This window comes from Nannospalax galili, unplaced genomic scaffold, assembly GCF_000622305.1.
Source record: "Nannospalax galili isolate Female #2095 unplaced genomic scaffold, S.galili_v1.0 scaffold1184, whole genome shotgun sequence".
Taxonomy (NCBI): Eukaryota; Metazoa; Chordata; class Mammalia; order Rodentia; family Spalacidae; genus Nannospalax; species Nannospalax galili.
The window spans coordinates 459281-475122 of NW_008351624.1; the positions used below are offsets into that span (position 1 = coordinate 459281).

At 36.8% G+C, this 15842-nt stretch overlaps 1 protein-coding gene across 12 annotated transcripts in view; it reads right to left on the reverse strand.

The window, feature by feature from the left end:
* Abi3bp (ABI family member 3 binding protein) overlaps window positions 1-15842 on the reverse strand; it is a 255155-nt gene that overhangs the window by 96631 nt on the left and 142682 nt on the right. For 10 of the 12 annotated variants that reach the window (XM_029553747.1, XM_017802040.2, XM_017802041.2 and 7 more), the window contains exons 11-18: window positions 14691-14756; window positions 13927-14001; window positions 12654-12725; window positions 12087-12161; window positions 3948-4010; window positions 2758-2832; window positions 1966-2040; window positions 843-917 (exon numbers count right to left, since the gene is read on the reverse strand). In XM_029553747.1, the coding sequence (XP_029409607.1) occupies window positions 843-917; window positions 1966-2040; window positions 2758-2832; window positions 3948-4010; window positions 12087-12161; window positions 12654-12725; window positions 13927-14001; window positions 14691-14756 (576 nt within the window). The remainder of the gene's footprint in view (window positions 1-842; window positions 918-1965; window positions 2041-2757; window positions 2833-3947; window positions 4011-12086; window positions 12162-12653; window positions 12726-13926; window positions 14002-14690; window positions 14757-15842) is intronic. The other 2 variants (XM_017802035.2, XM_029553746.1) reach the window with 1 other exon arrangement.

Below are 15842 nucleotides of genomic sequence, written 5' to 3' on the forward strand. Positions count from 1 at the left end.
GAAAAAAAAATAAGTTGATGTAGAGATAATAAAATATCTTCCAAGGTGGAACAGAATGACCCTTCAGAATCCTACCATATTTAGTAGTCAGTCTTAAATACACAGTAAATAAAATTTGAAGCAAAGAACATGTAAGTCATCACAACAATATAGTTTAGATAAAATATCTGTGCTACAAATATAAATGGAATAAAGCAGTTTGTGGAGCATGCTTCTGAGTGAATTGTTTGACAATGAAAACACTACCTCCAAGTTGACAGGCTTACTTGATCCATCCAAACTTTGGACTGCAATAGATGTTGTTCCCTTGCCCTTTTCCTCCACTTAAATCCTACACATATTTAAGCCTGATTTCTTCAACTCAGTTTTTCTAGGCATTTCTACACAAGCATTACAGACCAAAGGTTTACAATCCTAGGTTGTGATTTCATTATTATCCTCTCAAGATTATAAGCAACTTGAAAACCAGAATCATATTCTCTCCATCTCAGCTACTGCATTGGGGCAAAACTGAATGTATGGTAGGTACCAAAAGGTACCTACAGTACCATGGTAGGTACCAAAATGTACCACAGTCCATCAGACACTGAGTATAGACACATGCCCAGAGTGGGACAGTATGTCTCTCTCTATAAGCCCTGGCTACAGCAGAACTTCTTTCTAGGCTTATCCCAAATTCAGAAAAATCTTATTGTAGATATTTGATTTCTGTTTCGTATTACTGTTCTCTAATTTCAAATGTTATAAGAAGCTAGCCAATAGAATAAATTTCTTTTTACAATGAGATTAATTTGAGCTATTTGGATTTAAGTATCCTCAAAGTTAAAGAGACATTTATTTACCGGGTCTGATTTTTGGCGTTTTGGGTCTGGGGCGTCGTTTAGGCGTAGAAGGGACTGATGTGGTTTGCTGGGGAGCTGAAAGAAGAAGAGTTAATGCAGCTTTGATAAGTGAGACTTCTCAAAGGTCAGTCAGACTGTGCCTGCAGACATGCATGTATGACCCCATCGAATGTAAGAACTACTACAGATGTCCTTGCATCCCTAGGATGGCCAACTCCATGCTTTATAAAGAGTCCAGACTCAATACATAAGTGTTACCTAGGTCCAAAAGAATTATATTTCCACAGAAAGAGAACTTAAATTTCTACATGACAGTTGATGAGTGCTGCTCACTTAAATGTGTTAGACAGACTGCACCCTGGAGGCCTTTCAGATTATAAGATAAATTAAAAATACCGAAACAACATTAAATGGAAAGGAAGATGCACAAATAAGTTATTTTGGATTTATAGAATGGAAAGTTCAGAACTTCATCTTGTAGTTCATTAGTATCCTCATCAGATATTAATGAACTGTATCATGTAAATACTTTGCTATTATAAAATGTGAGCTATGTGACCTTCTTCTCATCTTTCCTCATTATATCCAGGATTGAAGACTCCTTAGTGCTCTTAATAGGTTACTGTAGATGACCTATTCTGATCAAAACACAGCTAAATGTGCTTAATAGATAGAAACATACTTAAAAATAAGTATACTTCTGGTGTAATTTTCTGGCTAATAAAGTTGAAAGCAATAAAGGAAATTGTTCTTCAAAGTATACAGGCATCAAGATTATGGCAGTTCCTTGAGGTTTATCATTAGGCTAGAAATAGATAACTCACCGGGCATGGTGGCACACGCCTTTAATCCCAGCACTTGGGAGGCAGAGGCAGGCGGATCTCTGTAAGTTCGAGGCCAGCCTGGTCTACATAGCGAGTTCCAGTTCAGCTGGGGCTACAGAGAGACCCTGTCTCAACAAGACCAAAAATAGATAACTCAGTTTCTTAAAGAATTTCATGGTAAAGAATGAAGGGAAATGTTTAGAACTGAAAAGATTCTGAAAAGGCCAACATGACTGATTCTTTTCTGTCACAATACCTGTTCTTTCAAAGCATACAATTACATAAATGTCATTAGTTACCAGCTGTTGTAGGTTGCGTTTCAGGGCTGGTGAAGGGTTCCACTTTATGAGGAGTAAATGATGCTTTACTTGGTGCTGAAAACACAAATACCCATCCCACCAGGTAATCTCAGTTATAATGAGGTTGTTTAGGAATTTCAACATGCGTTTATACAGTATACTGTGCATGCTACAAGTATATGAAAAAGATGCATGTTGTTCTGAAGCTGGTGGACAAAGCTCAAAGTCACCTCAAGGCACAGAGAAACCTTGAATGACATTGGTTCAATAACCAACTCCAGACAGATTCAGCACGAAAATGATGCATGCCACAAGCATATGACATGGAATGCTGCAAATGACAAGGGTCTCCATGCAGTTCCCAAACTTTTCACGACTTTAACAATAGAAAAATATATTTCCAGTTCAGTATGAGAGGAGACAGACACATAAAATGGAATAAAAAAAGATACCTGCATAAAAATACATTAATCATATATGTTCAGAAATAGGAAAGAGATAAATGATTAGAGGAGACAGGATAAAATGAGCATTTGGAGCCGGGCATGGTGCCACATGCCTTTGATCCCAGCACTCTGGGAGCACTCTGGGAGGCAGAAGCAGGTGGATCTCTGTGAGATCAAGGCCAGCCTGGTCTACATAGTGAGTTCCAGGACAGCTGGGGCTATAGGGAGACCCTGTCTCAAAAAGACCAAAAAAAAAAAAAAAAAGAGCATTTGGAAGAAAGGCATTCACATGAATTACAGAGTTTATAATGGAAAACAAATGCAGTTTTTCTGTTAAAAACATTACCCGGTGTTGCCTTTGGCTGTTCAAGAGTTCTAGAAGTTTTAGGTGGGACAGAGTCCAGAATAGGATCACTTGTTGCTGTTGGAATAAATGTCAACATTTATAAAAGAAATAGAAGGTCCCAGGAATAAAATGCAAACTTATGAGTAATAAATTATGCCTCCTATGAGGAAAATACCAGGAATGATTGAGGGCTTACTAGCAAGCACTTTAAACCAGTGATTCTTTAGAAGATGAAGATGACTTCACTCTGAAAAGCATATATCCTTGAAATACCAAAAACCACGATAAAACAGTTTCATACATTCAACTTGTCTTCAACTGCTTTTTAAAAAATTCTTTCTTCTCTTTTGTTTCAAAATGCTGATTGAACCCATTATGAGGATTCCATTTTCTTTGCTTTCTTTCTGCGGTTTAAAGTTATTTACTTTTATTTATTGTAATATAAACAATGCTGAGCTACACATACAAACATATATCAGACACCTATTTATGGCAGATACTAGTCCTACTTTGAATCTCCTACAGCACCTAGTTTAGAGGATGCTTAATACCCATTTGCTTAAAAGATCTGCTGGATTGAGCTAAATTCAGTGCAGGTGAATCTGTGAGTGAATGTCAAAGCACAGGTAGCTGAACTTCTATGAGAAACAACATTATTGTTCTAGCACAGGATTTCTCACCGCAGCACTATTGACAATTATGGCCCAAGAAGTCTTGATTGTGGAAGGCTGCTGTGTGCACAGCAGTGTCTCCAATATCTGTGCTGAAGCCAATGATACTTCCCCCAGTAGTTACAACCAGATGTGCCTCTAGGCACTGCCAAATACCCCTATGGAGAGATACAAATCACCCCCATTTGGGAACCACTACCCTACAGAATACTCTTTAGGAATCTAACACAGTTTTAGAATGATTCTGGACCAGAAAGTGGGGAAGCCAATGTGTTGCTTTCCCCAATGGCAGCCTCATCTGTTTGTGCCTCCCTGGTGTGACAGCCTTTATTTAATGATGAAAATAAGAATTTCCTGGTGGAAAGTAGAGGTAGGATTTGTATCTCGGGCACAGATGGAGTTGGCTACCACTTTCTGTAGCTCTAGTGAGCATACTTCTTCATTCTGAAAAACTAAGAGGCAACTGTCAGGTATCAGAACATCTAGGATCCAAAGACATCATTGAAAATTTGGGCATACCTGTATGGGGCTCTATTCCAGTCTCATCTGAAGTTGTAGAGCTTGAGAAAGCATCATAAGTTGCTTAAAAATGAAAAAAAAAGTAAAACAAAAGAAATGTTACTTTTGATACATTTTGAAAGATTTCACAACATATTTCAGGATCCGCTAAAGCAATTTTATGTAGGTATTAGTAGGTTTTGATTCTCAGCTGCTGGTCCCATCACTACTGAGTTTACAATCATTACCACTGTGTTAGCTTTTGCCTTCTGCAGGACTTTCCATACTGACCTGGCCCTGGCCCCTAGAGTGAATATTATGCTATGTATTTATAATGAAGTGAGGCCAACTGTAAATCAAAGAGTTTCAACAAATATAAACATAAATACAGTTATATGGCAACTAAGGCAGAGGTTTCTAAAGAAAGAAACAGCAGGCACAACCTAGGCTACTTTACAGAGTCTACTGCTTAGTAAAAGTTGCTGGTGTGGTACCTAAGGAGCAAATGGCACTATATTGTTTATGCCACACTTTCTCGTCCATTAGCTTTTCACTGCAACAGCAAGGACAGGACAGCAAGGCTAAGACCAAGACTCTCTTGCCATCATATCTACTGCCATTTTACTCAGCAGCAACTTTCTACATTCTTCCATGAAGCCATGAGCCCTTCTACAATCTAGGTAGATTTGAAGATCAAATTTATATTTTACATAAAAGGAAGAAAATGGAATGAGTTCAAACATAATGACAAAATGATTTTTAAAAATATTTTCTTTGTATTATATTTATTTTTATTTTATGCATGTGAGTGTATTGCCTGCATAAATGTAAGTGTACCCATGTCATGCAATGCCTGCAGAGGTCAGAAGGGGGTGTCAGATTCCTCTGGAACTAAAGTTGTTAACCTCCTTGTGGGTGCTGGGAACCAAACCTCGGTCCTCTGTAAGAGCAGTGCTCTTAACCACTGAGTCATCTCTCCAGACCCAAAAAAATAATTTTAATGCAGGGATAATTTTCATGTTCACATAAACGACCTTAAGAGTAAAAATAAATTGGTTTATCTGGGCCAATTCTGGGGTCTTAAACACCCAAAGGGAAACTATAACTAAAGATTAATGGGGTCAATAAAATTTTTTAAGAGTCCATATGTGTAGCTAAAGGCTACATAACAAGAAACGCCAGATAGGAGATACCTTCCTTTGAGTTATTGGCCAGGGTGGCCCAAAAGACTCCCAGACAGTAACCCAGCATAGAACTGGGAAAATGAACAGCAGACCCCAATCTTATCTAAAGGAATATTGACAACTGATTGCTGCTAGATGAGGAACAGCTGATTTTCCTAAAACAAGGCTCTCTAGATAGGCTGACTGGATTTAGTAGACGGACAAGCACTGGGGAATGGCTGGGGGTGCTGACAACACAATGGACAGTAACAGGGATGACAGAGTATATGGGCCCCAGTGTGTGGGAGGGTGGAGGCTAATAAATAAATTTTAAAAAATATGTATTTGAGGAGGAAGCATAAAAATTTACTTCATGTTAAATAGTAGAAGTGATAAACATTACCAGTGAAATCTACCTGATGATTTTATATCTATACTCAGATACTAAGGATCTGAGTGTAATTGACTGTGACTAGTAATAATCAGATACATAGAGATTAAAGACACATGTGCAAACATCTAAAGAAATGGTGAAACAGCAAATAGAAATAGCATTGAAAATATGCTCATTTTTGTGCACAAAGAACTGTCATTATGGAAATAACAGGTAGAGAGAACATAAACTGGAGGTAGACATCCTTTGTTCATTCAAATTGGTTTATAGAAATAAAATAAAAGGGAGGGAGCTCACAGAAGAATTTATTCACTGAAATTATTTATAACTTAGTGACAATTTCACGACCTGGAATCATCACCAGTTGAATTAAGAAAGATAATATTAGACAGCGAGACACAGCCTAAAAGTAGAGAACAGCTTATGTTGTACCACAAGATTAGGCAGGAAATGCATGCTATTTGCAAAGGGAAGTCTACAAAGTCCTTAAAAATAGAATGTCATGCACTAAAATATGCACATATCACGGAATGTCGACTGCATTGTAATCTAAAGTTTTAATGTAAGGTAAAGTTAGCCTCACTACAATGACAAAGCTCAGAAGAATGACAACTCTTTTAAAGAACAAACATGTTGTCAGTTCCTGATCTTTGGCCTGCTTTAAGGTTGCAGTCATACATCCAGCAATAGAAACTGTAAGTTAGAAATGTTTACCAATTTGCATGTATTCCTCTCATTCTTTGAAATTATAAATTAATAGCTTGACTTTATTTTCTCACCTTTGAAAAGTACCATGGCCGTAATACTAATCCCCAAATCTCCTTTCTATCTAGAGACATCACACCAATTTTCCTATAGTATTTTTGTACCACAAGATATTTATTCACTGTATTTTATTTATTTTCCATATTTATATTCTGGAAGTTCCAAGCCAGGCTGATACCATCCCTTGAGTTACAGCTACAGGCATTACCAGGGCTATAACTTCTTCTACCATGCCTACCAATTACAGTTCATGTCCATAAGTTCCCAATTGTTAGGAACTGCTGACTTTCAAGCGTTTCTTAAATACACTGAAGATTCAAATAAGATTTTGTGCCATAGTCGGTCCTCATATTTCTATATCTGTAGTTTTTGAGAGCTGAGTAATGGAGAGAAAGGATACTAATACACACAAATACCATTCAAAGTTTTATGCTCCTTGGACAACTTTGAGAAGCAGCTACCTTATTGCATGAGTCAAATAAGGTCTTTTGACTCTGAAGTTGCAGATGGCAGAGAGGGGAGCGCTGAAACAGAACCCCTGAAAAACTCTAACAATCATCAGCTCTTGACTTTTTTTAAAATAAAACTTTGTATCTGTACATTTAAACCAGAGTAAATTTCACTAAATGGTTAGGCATGGTTTCTAAAAAGTATTCTAGGTATAAAATTGATAAATAGCCCTAAGAATTGGGGATGGATCATTCTGTTTTTAGACAATCTGTGTGCCACCATGCACTGCTGCTTAGATAGGAAAATTTTCGATGACTTGTCTTTAGTGAATGAAATGCTAAAGCTTTTTGAAGCTCTTTGATCTTGAATGCATAGAGCCGTCACAGGACCAAAAGTTGAAGAAGAAATACAACTTGACAGATAAGTGGGTAGTTCAATTCTAAGGTTATAAAAAACAAAAATAATTTATTTCAAAAAATAGTAATGAATTATATTAAATTTTTTCTTTCAGATTTTTCAGAAAAGTATATATCTTTACTACCAATTGTTAATTATGTTTTATCAATAGTTTTTACTTTGAAAAAATAATTATATGCAAATACCAATATAAAAATGTTTCAGTAATGCCAGGCATGGTGGCACATGCCTTTAATGCCAGCATTTGGGAGGCAGAGGCAGACAGATCTCTGTGAGTTCGAGACCAGCCTGGTCTACATAGTGAGTTCCAGGCCAGCTGGGGCTACAGGAAACCCCTTTTCCAAAAAAAACAAAAAAATAAAAAAAAAAAAAAAAAAAAAAAAAAAAAAAAAAAACCAACCCTGCTTCAGTAGAATCATGTGATAGTACACAAAGCATTTCAAATGCGTAAATTATATTTTACTCAAATTTCATGAATATAAGTAGTCATATGAAAGATTTTCCTGTTCTAATGTAATTTTTTTTAGATGGAAGACCTCATTAAGGAGAAATTAGACTGCCTATTTCACAGTCTAAGTTTTATTTAATCTAGAGTCTGGTACACAGTAAATCCCCAATAGAATTAAATGTAAAACATCCATTTGAATAAATACATTAACAGCATACTTGGCAGAAGGCAGTTTAAGGTCTTCAAAAGCGAAATGATTTTAGATTGTGGCAGGGAAGAATATGCCCTTAAGTTATTTAATAATATCGAAATGTGTGCACATAAACATCCACTACCATATCTGTCACTGGTTTGGTCATAGAAATGGGCCACGGAAACAGAATTATAAAAGCCATATGAAGAAGCAAGAAAGGAACACAATTTGATCCAGAAGAGTAAGCAAGGCACAGAGCTCTCTGTGCTGTTTAAATAAACTAGTAATACTTTCTTCAGATAATGGAAAACTAAAACACCTTTCTGCTTGACCCTGAGATTTGTGAAGATACTGCCAGAGAATGTGAAATAAAATGAAAGACTGAGAACATAAATCTCCGAGAGGCCACAGCAAATCTGCAAACCATCTGCTATACTTGAATTCTATTTTCTTGAAGCATCAACAGCACTACTCATTCCTGCTTTTCGTCCTCTCTAGGGTTTAATCCAATTGGGTGGGCTAGATCTGTGCCGATCAACAACTCACAGAGCAGACTGTAAGGTCCAAATGTAGAGTTTATGTCTTTTCAACTGCTCTAAGCAAATCTCTAACCAACATACCTCTCCTTGTGTGTACTGATCATTTCAGATTTTAAGTCTTTAAATAAGTTACAGATCTTAGTATGTGACATAAGTTACTATCATTCTACAAAGTGCTAAAGTAGCATAACCCTGAAAATGATGAAGGCTGAATCAAAGGAAGCTCCCTGAGTGGACTGTAATGAAAAGACCAGTGTCAAGACCATTCTCTATTCTAATACTCTCAAGGGAAATCTCTAAAATACAACCAGTTATGGTTTAAAAGGAAATCATTCTACTAGAAGAAGTTTTATAATAAACCTCAGTAAACTGGGAAAAACTTCAGTTGTTTGGACACTTTGGGGAAGGACAGGCAGAAATGTTTTCTAAAGAACATCTTCATGGGACTAAATGATAGTATTTTTTAGGGAATGTTCAAATAAGTTAAGGAGGCTTAACACTGATAGCATTATCAAGCCAGAAACAGAAAGTTCCTTTCTACCTCCTCCATTCTCCTATATCATATAAAGATGTTAGACATCATGCACATGCCTATCTGTGTGATGAATATGCACATGGTATTCAAGCTACTTCTCCATCTCTGGTGGGAATGGAAAACACAGAAAGTTGATCTGGTCATCATTTTACTTGAGCCTGTGTAAGTCCTCAGAGCACATTTACAGAGTAATTCAGATTGCTACACTAACTGAACAGAGCTCCTCTGTGATAGGACTTACCATCCCTGTTATGGGGTTCACTGGACACAAGGCTAATACCAAGGAGTTGCAAGACCTCTGTAACAGTGTATTTGTTCACTCTGTTCTCCTTAAAATTTTTTATACAGGTTGCTATGGTTTGGATATGTCCCCCATAGAATGATGCTTATAGCATGGTTTGTGGAGTCCTTTGGGCATGGAGCCTAAATGGCAGATGTAGTGATGTAGTGGGTGGGGATTAAGGGTTATCAGCTGGCTCAACCCCTAGTCCAAGCTCTCTGTTTCTTGATCTGAGCCATGTAATAGGTCATCCAACCCTGATACCATGGAACTGCCTCCAGCCTTGAGTTTCCATGCCATGATGGGCTGTGTCCTCTCAACCTATGATCAAAAATAAAGTGGCCTATCTTTATGTTGTTTCTGTCAAGCATTTTGTCACAGCAATGTAAAAGTAACTAATACACAAGGGAAATGGAGACACGTGGATCACTGAGGAGACCCATGTGTATTTGAACTCGGAGTCTTTCTTTGTTGCCCTCTTCCTGATTTTCTTATATTAAACAATTTAATAAATCACTTTTGTTGTAATTATAATGAATGTATCCATTAATTCAGGGAGTTTGGAATGATCAGTAGTGTAGGCAGTCAATGCAAGAATCTTCTGTATTAAGGAAATATTGGGGTACCCCCTGTGTACTTTGTATTCTCTTAAGTGATTCATACATTATTTATGTCATAATAACCTTGTGAAAAATTAATAGATGGTTTCCTTTGATAGATGTCAAAAAACTGAAATTTGGGGATCTGGCTATTAGGTCAGCTCTGTCTCACTCTACCGTTCACAGTCTAGTAATCACAGTCACAAGAACTGGCAAGGCTCTCCTGGGTCACCTGATGCTTCTTATCTTTCTGGAAAGCCCATCGCCCAGTAAGAACATGTAATTCTCTATTGTGAAACCTCTGAACATTTCAAAGCATGCAATGTTTCACTTTTAAATTGGAATGATTTATACTGGTGTGATTGTGAAAGAAATGAATGAATCTAATCATTGTTCTTCCAGCCATTTCAAATAAGTCCCTTGTGCATCTCCTTAGTATAAAAGAAAAACTGCCAGCACCCAAGTACTTTGGAAAAATCAATATGATGTTGTATTCATATCCCTTTGAGTTTTTAGAAGAAAATTGCTACACAAATGATATTATTCAGGTAAGAAACGATCCAACAGCATGTGAATCACATGAACACAAATGCATAGTTCGCCAGTGGTGGAAGGTACTGGCAGTGTCTAGAACTCCTCCTACAATAACACTGAGGTTATAGTAAACTGGCCAACCTCCAATAGAACATAAGAATAATTCTGTTACATCATCAAAATGATGGAGCCCTTCCTGAATAACCATCACAAGCACTTAAGTATTTCTAAAATCTGGCAAGTTTCCTTAAAACACATAATTTGTAAGTAATTTTACATACTGGTATGCAATTGTAGAGCACATTTTTATGTTTTCCTTTGTATACTCTATGGAAAATTAAATTTGCCAAAGAAATCAAGCACATAACCTTACTTAAACATACTTCACAGAAGGTTATACAAAATGCAATTTCAGATAATAAAATCACAAAATACAGCACTAATGCAAGGTCAGTGCAAACACACTGAAAACAGGGAATAGTGTATTAGATGACTACACATCTCATATGTCTTGCAATATTCCAAATCTCAAATACCCTGTTCCATTGCTGCCAAAACTATTGAAATGAACCAGGAATTTTAATAACCATGGGAGTAGAATTCTCAATTATCCATTATATCAAAATCTGGTATAGAAATCTTTATAAGAACACTCATTCTGCCGTTTTAATACAGAAATATGGGGGAAACCACCAATAAATGCCAAAGCAGAATAAATTTTTACAAAATAAACCACCCATCACATTTGATGACTAATCAAGCAGCCTAGACATCCAGGAGTTGGCCTGGCCTTCACAGGTGGGCTGTGGCATTGGTTGAATGTCAACAATTTCAAAGGACACTAATATTGAATGAGTTTACTCTGTGATAACAATGGATCAGACAAAACCAAAATTCTTCTGTAATCAAGTAGAACACAAACAAAAACATGAGCACCATCCAAACCACCAAACTACCCCTCCAGACATTCTAGCTCATATGGATGATTTGTGTTTCTTTACCAGTCACAGCTTCATCTCCATTTCCCATCTTGCTATGCAGTTAAGAACTATGAAAATACTCATTACGACTCACTATCAGTTTCTGAATGTTCTCAATCAAGAACAAAGCTACACTTCCTCACACACCTCTGCCAGGCACTTAACACGAAACAAAAATCATGCAGTAAGTTTATTCTAATGTCCTCCAAGAAATTCCCCAGTTCCTCAGAGTCTGTGTTCTCTATGTAATAATTAAATAAGCCTAACTTTGTAAATTACCTCTCTTAGTTATGAAAACAGTTGCAATAGAAAGCTACCCAAGTAATTGGGAAAAACAATCATATATATTGAAACTAAATAGGAAATAGGACAAACCTTAGTACATGCACAGATTTATCTAAAATCAAAAAATAAGAAAAGCTGAAGCAAAAGTGTGAATGTATCTACCACTGAATGGTAGAAATACAGCAACACCTGAACATCTCAACTCTGGAAACCACAAACATCTATTTTTAAATTTTAATTGAAATTTAACATAAAAATAACATCACAGAATACTTAAACTAATGTTTAAATAGATGCATTGTATGTTAAAGAAACAAAAGATATACTATCATTATTTGCCACAAATTGCATTGATGATTGGTTACAAAACCTCTGCAGGTGAAAACAAAAGTGTTAATACATATATTTATAAATACATTTGTGTATATAGTAATAATAATCAAAGAGTAAGAAACTGCGAGAGAGTGGGGGGACATGGAAGAAGTTAGAGCCGGGGAAGGTAGAAATGGTGCAAATGCAATACTCATGTATAAAATTTTCAAAGAATTTAACTACATTTTTAAAAAGAATGCAATTACCAGTTTGAGGCTGCACAGCTTTGGAATCTTCAGATGTTTTAACTATAGGTGCCATCCAGGGCTTTTCACTCGAAGCTATATTAGAGAGAAACAGAAGCTGCTGAATATTTGTTTGATGACAAACAGAGATTGCTTGTATTGGTAAGCAGCTACCAGAAGACTGCAGTAAAAATCTCACATGGATCCAATTAAAAGTCACCTTATATTTCAAAGACATCAGTGTGTACCAATCCAGAGAGCATCTTATTTGGTGTCACAGTAGACATTTTGGGAAACAAATAAACCACCCAGTTGGGTTAGGTGGAATTAACAGATGTGACTTTGATGAAGTTGTAGAAAATCAATAGTTTTTCTTTCATTTTTTTCAACCAAATAAACTACTTATTTTCTTGAAGTAATCCAGTTCTTGGTTTATTGAGCTTTGCAGTAACAGTGACGCAGTAACAGTGTTTTGCATAATTAAGCAATCAGCACCCACTTTCTATGGGACTGGTGATCAGTTCCAAGTTACATCTACAGCCCACCACCTATATTCTTAACATCAAATATAAAAAGTGCTTTTATTACCCAAGGTACCCCCAAGTCTCTCAAAAGGGGATGGTGTTTTTGCCTCAGGAAACTCTGGGAGCCTCTTTGGAGCTGTAATAAAATACACAGATAGTGATGACCTGATGTTAAGTAATAGAAAAAAGTGTTTTAAAAACCTCAAAGTTACAAAAACTAAAACAAGAGAAAAATTGTTTTATGTCAAGTAAGAAATATTCAGTAGTGGTTTTTACTTCTTGATTTCAATTCAAGATAATATTTTGTTTTGTTTTGTTTTGGGTTTTTTGTGGGGTTTTTTTTATTTGTTTGTTTGTTTTTGGTGTTTTTGAGACAGGGCCTCCTTGTAGCCCTGGTTGACCTGGAACTTGCTACGTAGACCAGGCTGGCCTCAAACTCACAGAGATCTGCCAACCTCTGCCTCCCAAGTGCTGGGATTAAAGTCGTGCACCACCACAGCAAGACAATTTTTATGAGACACTATGTGGCTCAAGCTGGCCTAGAATTCATAACCCCTCTACTTGGGCCTCTCAAGTACAGTTATTACAGCACGTGCTTACCATGCCCAGCTCAAACTCCCCTTTTCAACATTTTATAACCAAGTCACTAAACTTGAAGGATTTAGGCTTTTGTTTCTACCACTATTAAACTAGCTTCTTGAGTTTTCTGGATACATTTATGTGTTCTTGGCTGTATTTCATTTAAATTCAAACCAAGCACTGAACACATTTGAACTAGAAAATATCTACCTGATAGGTCTGAAGGCAAAATTTTGATGGCTATACAACTTTATGTATAAGCGCGTAAGCTCTTCCATTTTTATATTGCATTCATTAAAAAAAAATCTAAGAATTATCTATGCCCTCTTAGTGTACCTGATCTCCTTTGATCTGGGAAGAAATTCTAAGACTCCTAAGCAGTCTGCAGAAATATCTAAATTTCTTCTCTGTCAAGACAGAGAGATAGTCTAACAAAAACATTTGAGAAAAATGTAGAATGTACTCATTTGAACAGTGACACGTGATTCTGAATGGAAAGAATCAAATAAAAAAATATGACCACCACTGAGAAAAACTATTGGTGGCTTTGTCACAGGGAAGACCTCACAATTTAGGATGCCAAGTCATGAAGGTGTTTTTAAATCCTGTTTATGGGCTTGGGAGCTCATTGTTCTATAGTTTTGTCCCTTTATTTCTTGTGAGGAAATGGTTTTGAGTAAAGTAGCCTACAGATTTTAATTAAAAGTGCAAAATATTTACAGAGTAGCAACAGAGCTGCAGCCGTCAATAACTTTTACCTAGAGTGCTCAGTGGCAGTTCAAACTTAGGTATTAGAACAGTTTGCGGCATTTCTGGCGTCATCTCGCTGAAAACTACAATAAAGAGGAACATGGTTAGCAACTCAGGATTTGACATTTTAGCTTAACTATGATCACGCACAGTACGCTTCAGAGCAGAGACTCATGTGCAACATGTAGTTGATGCTTTTGTAGAAAAAAGCATTTCTCTCCCTGGAAAAGTGACCTGGCTGTTGAAATGAGAAGAGCAGCATCACACATGCAGAACAAAATACATGCTGCTCCTTTTACTCAGGGAGAGAGAAAGCAATAGAAGCAAGCAGATTCTTTGGAGTAAAATAGTGCTTAACAAGAGTGACTGAAATTCTTATCAAATAATATGTCTTTGGGTGTGAGTCTTCCTAAATTTAGTGTGCACAGCTCTTCCAATAGTTGATCTGAGCAGACATAGTCAAGATTTCCAACATCTCTAGGGTTGAAATGTTGTATACTGTCCATGTAATCCAAGAAAGCAGTGAAATGGGGCATGCAGTTAGCATGCAGCATCCAGATCTGCCTGTTCTCTGGTCACCAGGATCAAAGCATGTTGTTAGCTCTTCAGTGGAACTGGTCTAAGAACTTGGAAAGTTAATGCCCAGAAAAAGGAAAAAGAACAAAGAAGGGGTAAGGTGGGAGATGGAAGGATAAGGTACTTTCCCTATTAACGTTGGGAGTGTCTCATTACTGCTGTTTGTTTTAAAACAAAAAATAATTCTTAGAATTACCCAGTGTTGTTTCTGAAATGTCTAACGTACTAGAAACCGTGGTTCTTGAAACTGTTTCAGGAGTCACTGAAAAGTAAAACATAGAAAAGTTGATGAATTAAAGTTTAATTAGGTGATGAAGCAACTACATCATGAGATACCTTTTTTTGGCCTTCAGTATTAGCAACTGATACTAATACAGCCCATTTGTTTAAGTTCCTGAGGTTAGGCTCCCTGGCTTGCCCAGGTGTCTGGCTGCCTCTCTGTCCCAGCCCATCCTTACCAAGTTTGGTCTACTTTCTAGTGTTCACAGAAACATACTACACTGATCTCCATGAAGTGTAATAACTGGAGTAAACAGTCCCATGATAATATAAGTGAGTAAATGAGCAAATTAAAGAAGGGCCCAGGATTAAAAGAACTACCACATTATTAAAGTTCTCCTAAAACCACACTCAACCAGCAAAGCTGGGAACTACGCTGATATTATGATCAATATTCAAGTGCTCAGCCGCAGAGTTGCCCCAGATCCATGGTTAAAGGCAAAAAAGACCTCAAGTAAGAGATATAGAGAAATAAAAACTATGATTACTAAGATTTGAAAATTCTAGGACATCCTAGACTTTTCCAGCAAGGCCAGGCACTAACAATTCTCAATGAGTTGTGTGGTTGCTTAAGTATTTCTGAAGTGGAAAACTCTGAGCAGAGTTTGGCAGAAACTTAAGAAATCTGTAGACTCTCATTAGATGTGTTCCAAGAGAAGAACGCGTAACTTGGAAAACTGAGTAGAACGTTTGAGACAGAAGAGGGCTTGGAGTTGCCTACTAGTAATGCCTGTGCTTTTCTCTTTATTAACTGATTACACGGAAGTAAAGAAAAAAGTCCTTGGGACTTTCATCCACATGGATGATTCTAGTAGCTCTAGTGGCTTCTGCCTCTGCAGTATAAAGGTCCCCTTTTCTCTTCTTTAGGCAAGATCATACTCACTCTGTCAGAAATATTCTAGTTCAATCTGTTTCTTGAAATTATTTTGTTATGTCATCAATCCTACCTGCTCTGAAAAAAGCACAGTCCAAAACTTTGAAACAAATGAAACATCACCAATATCTCAAGATACAACAATTTTATGAATTAAAAAATTCACTTCAGATAAGAGTGACTTCACTAATTGTG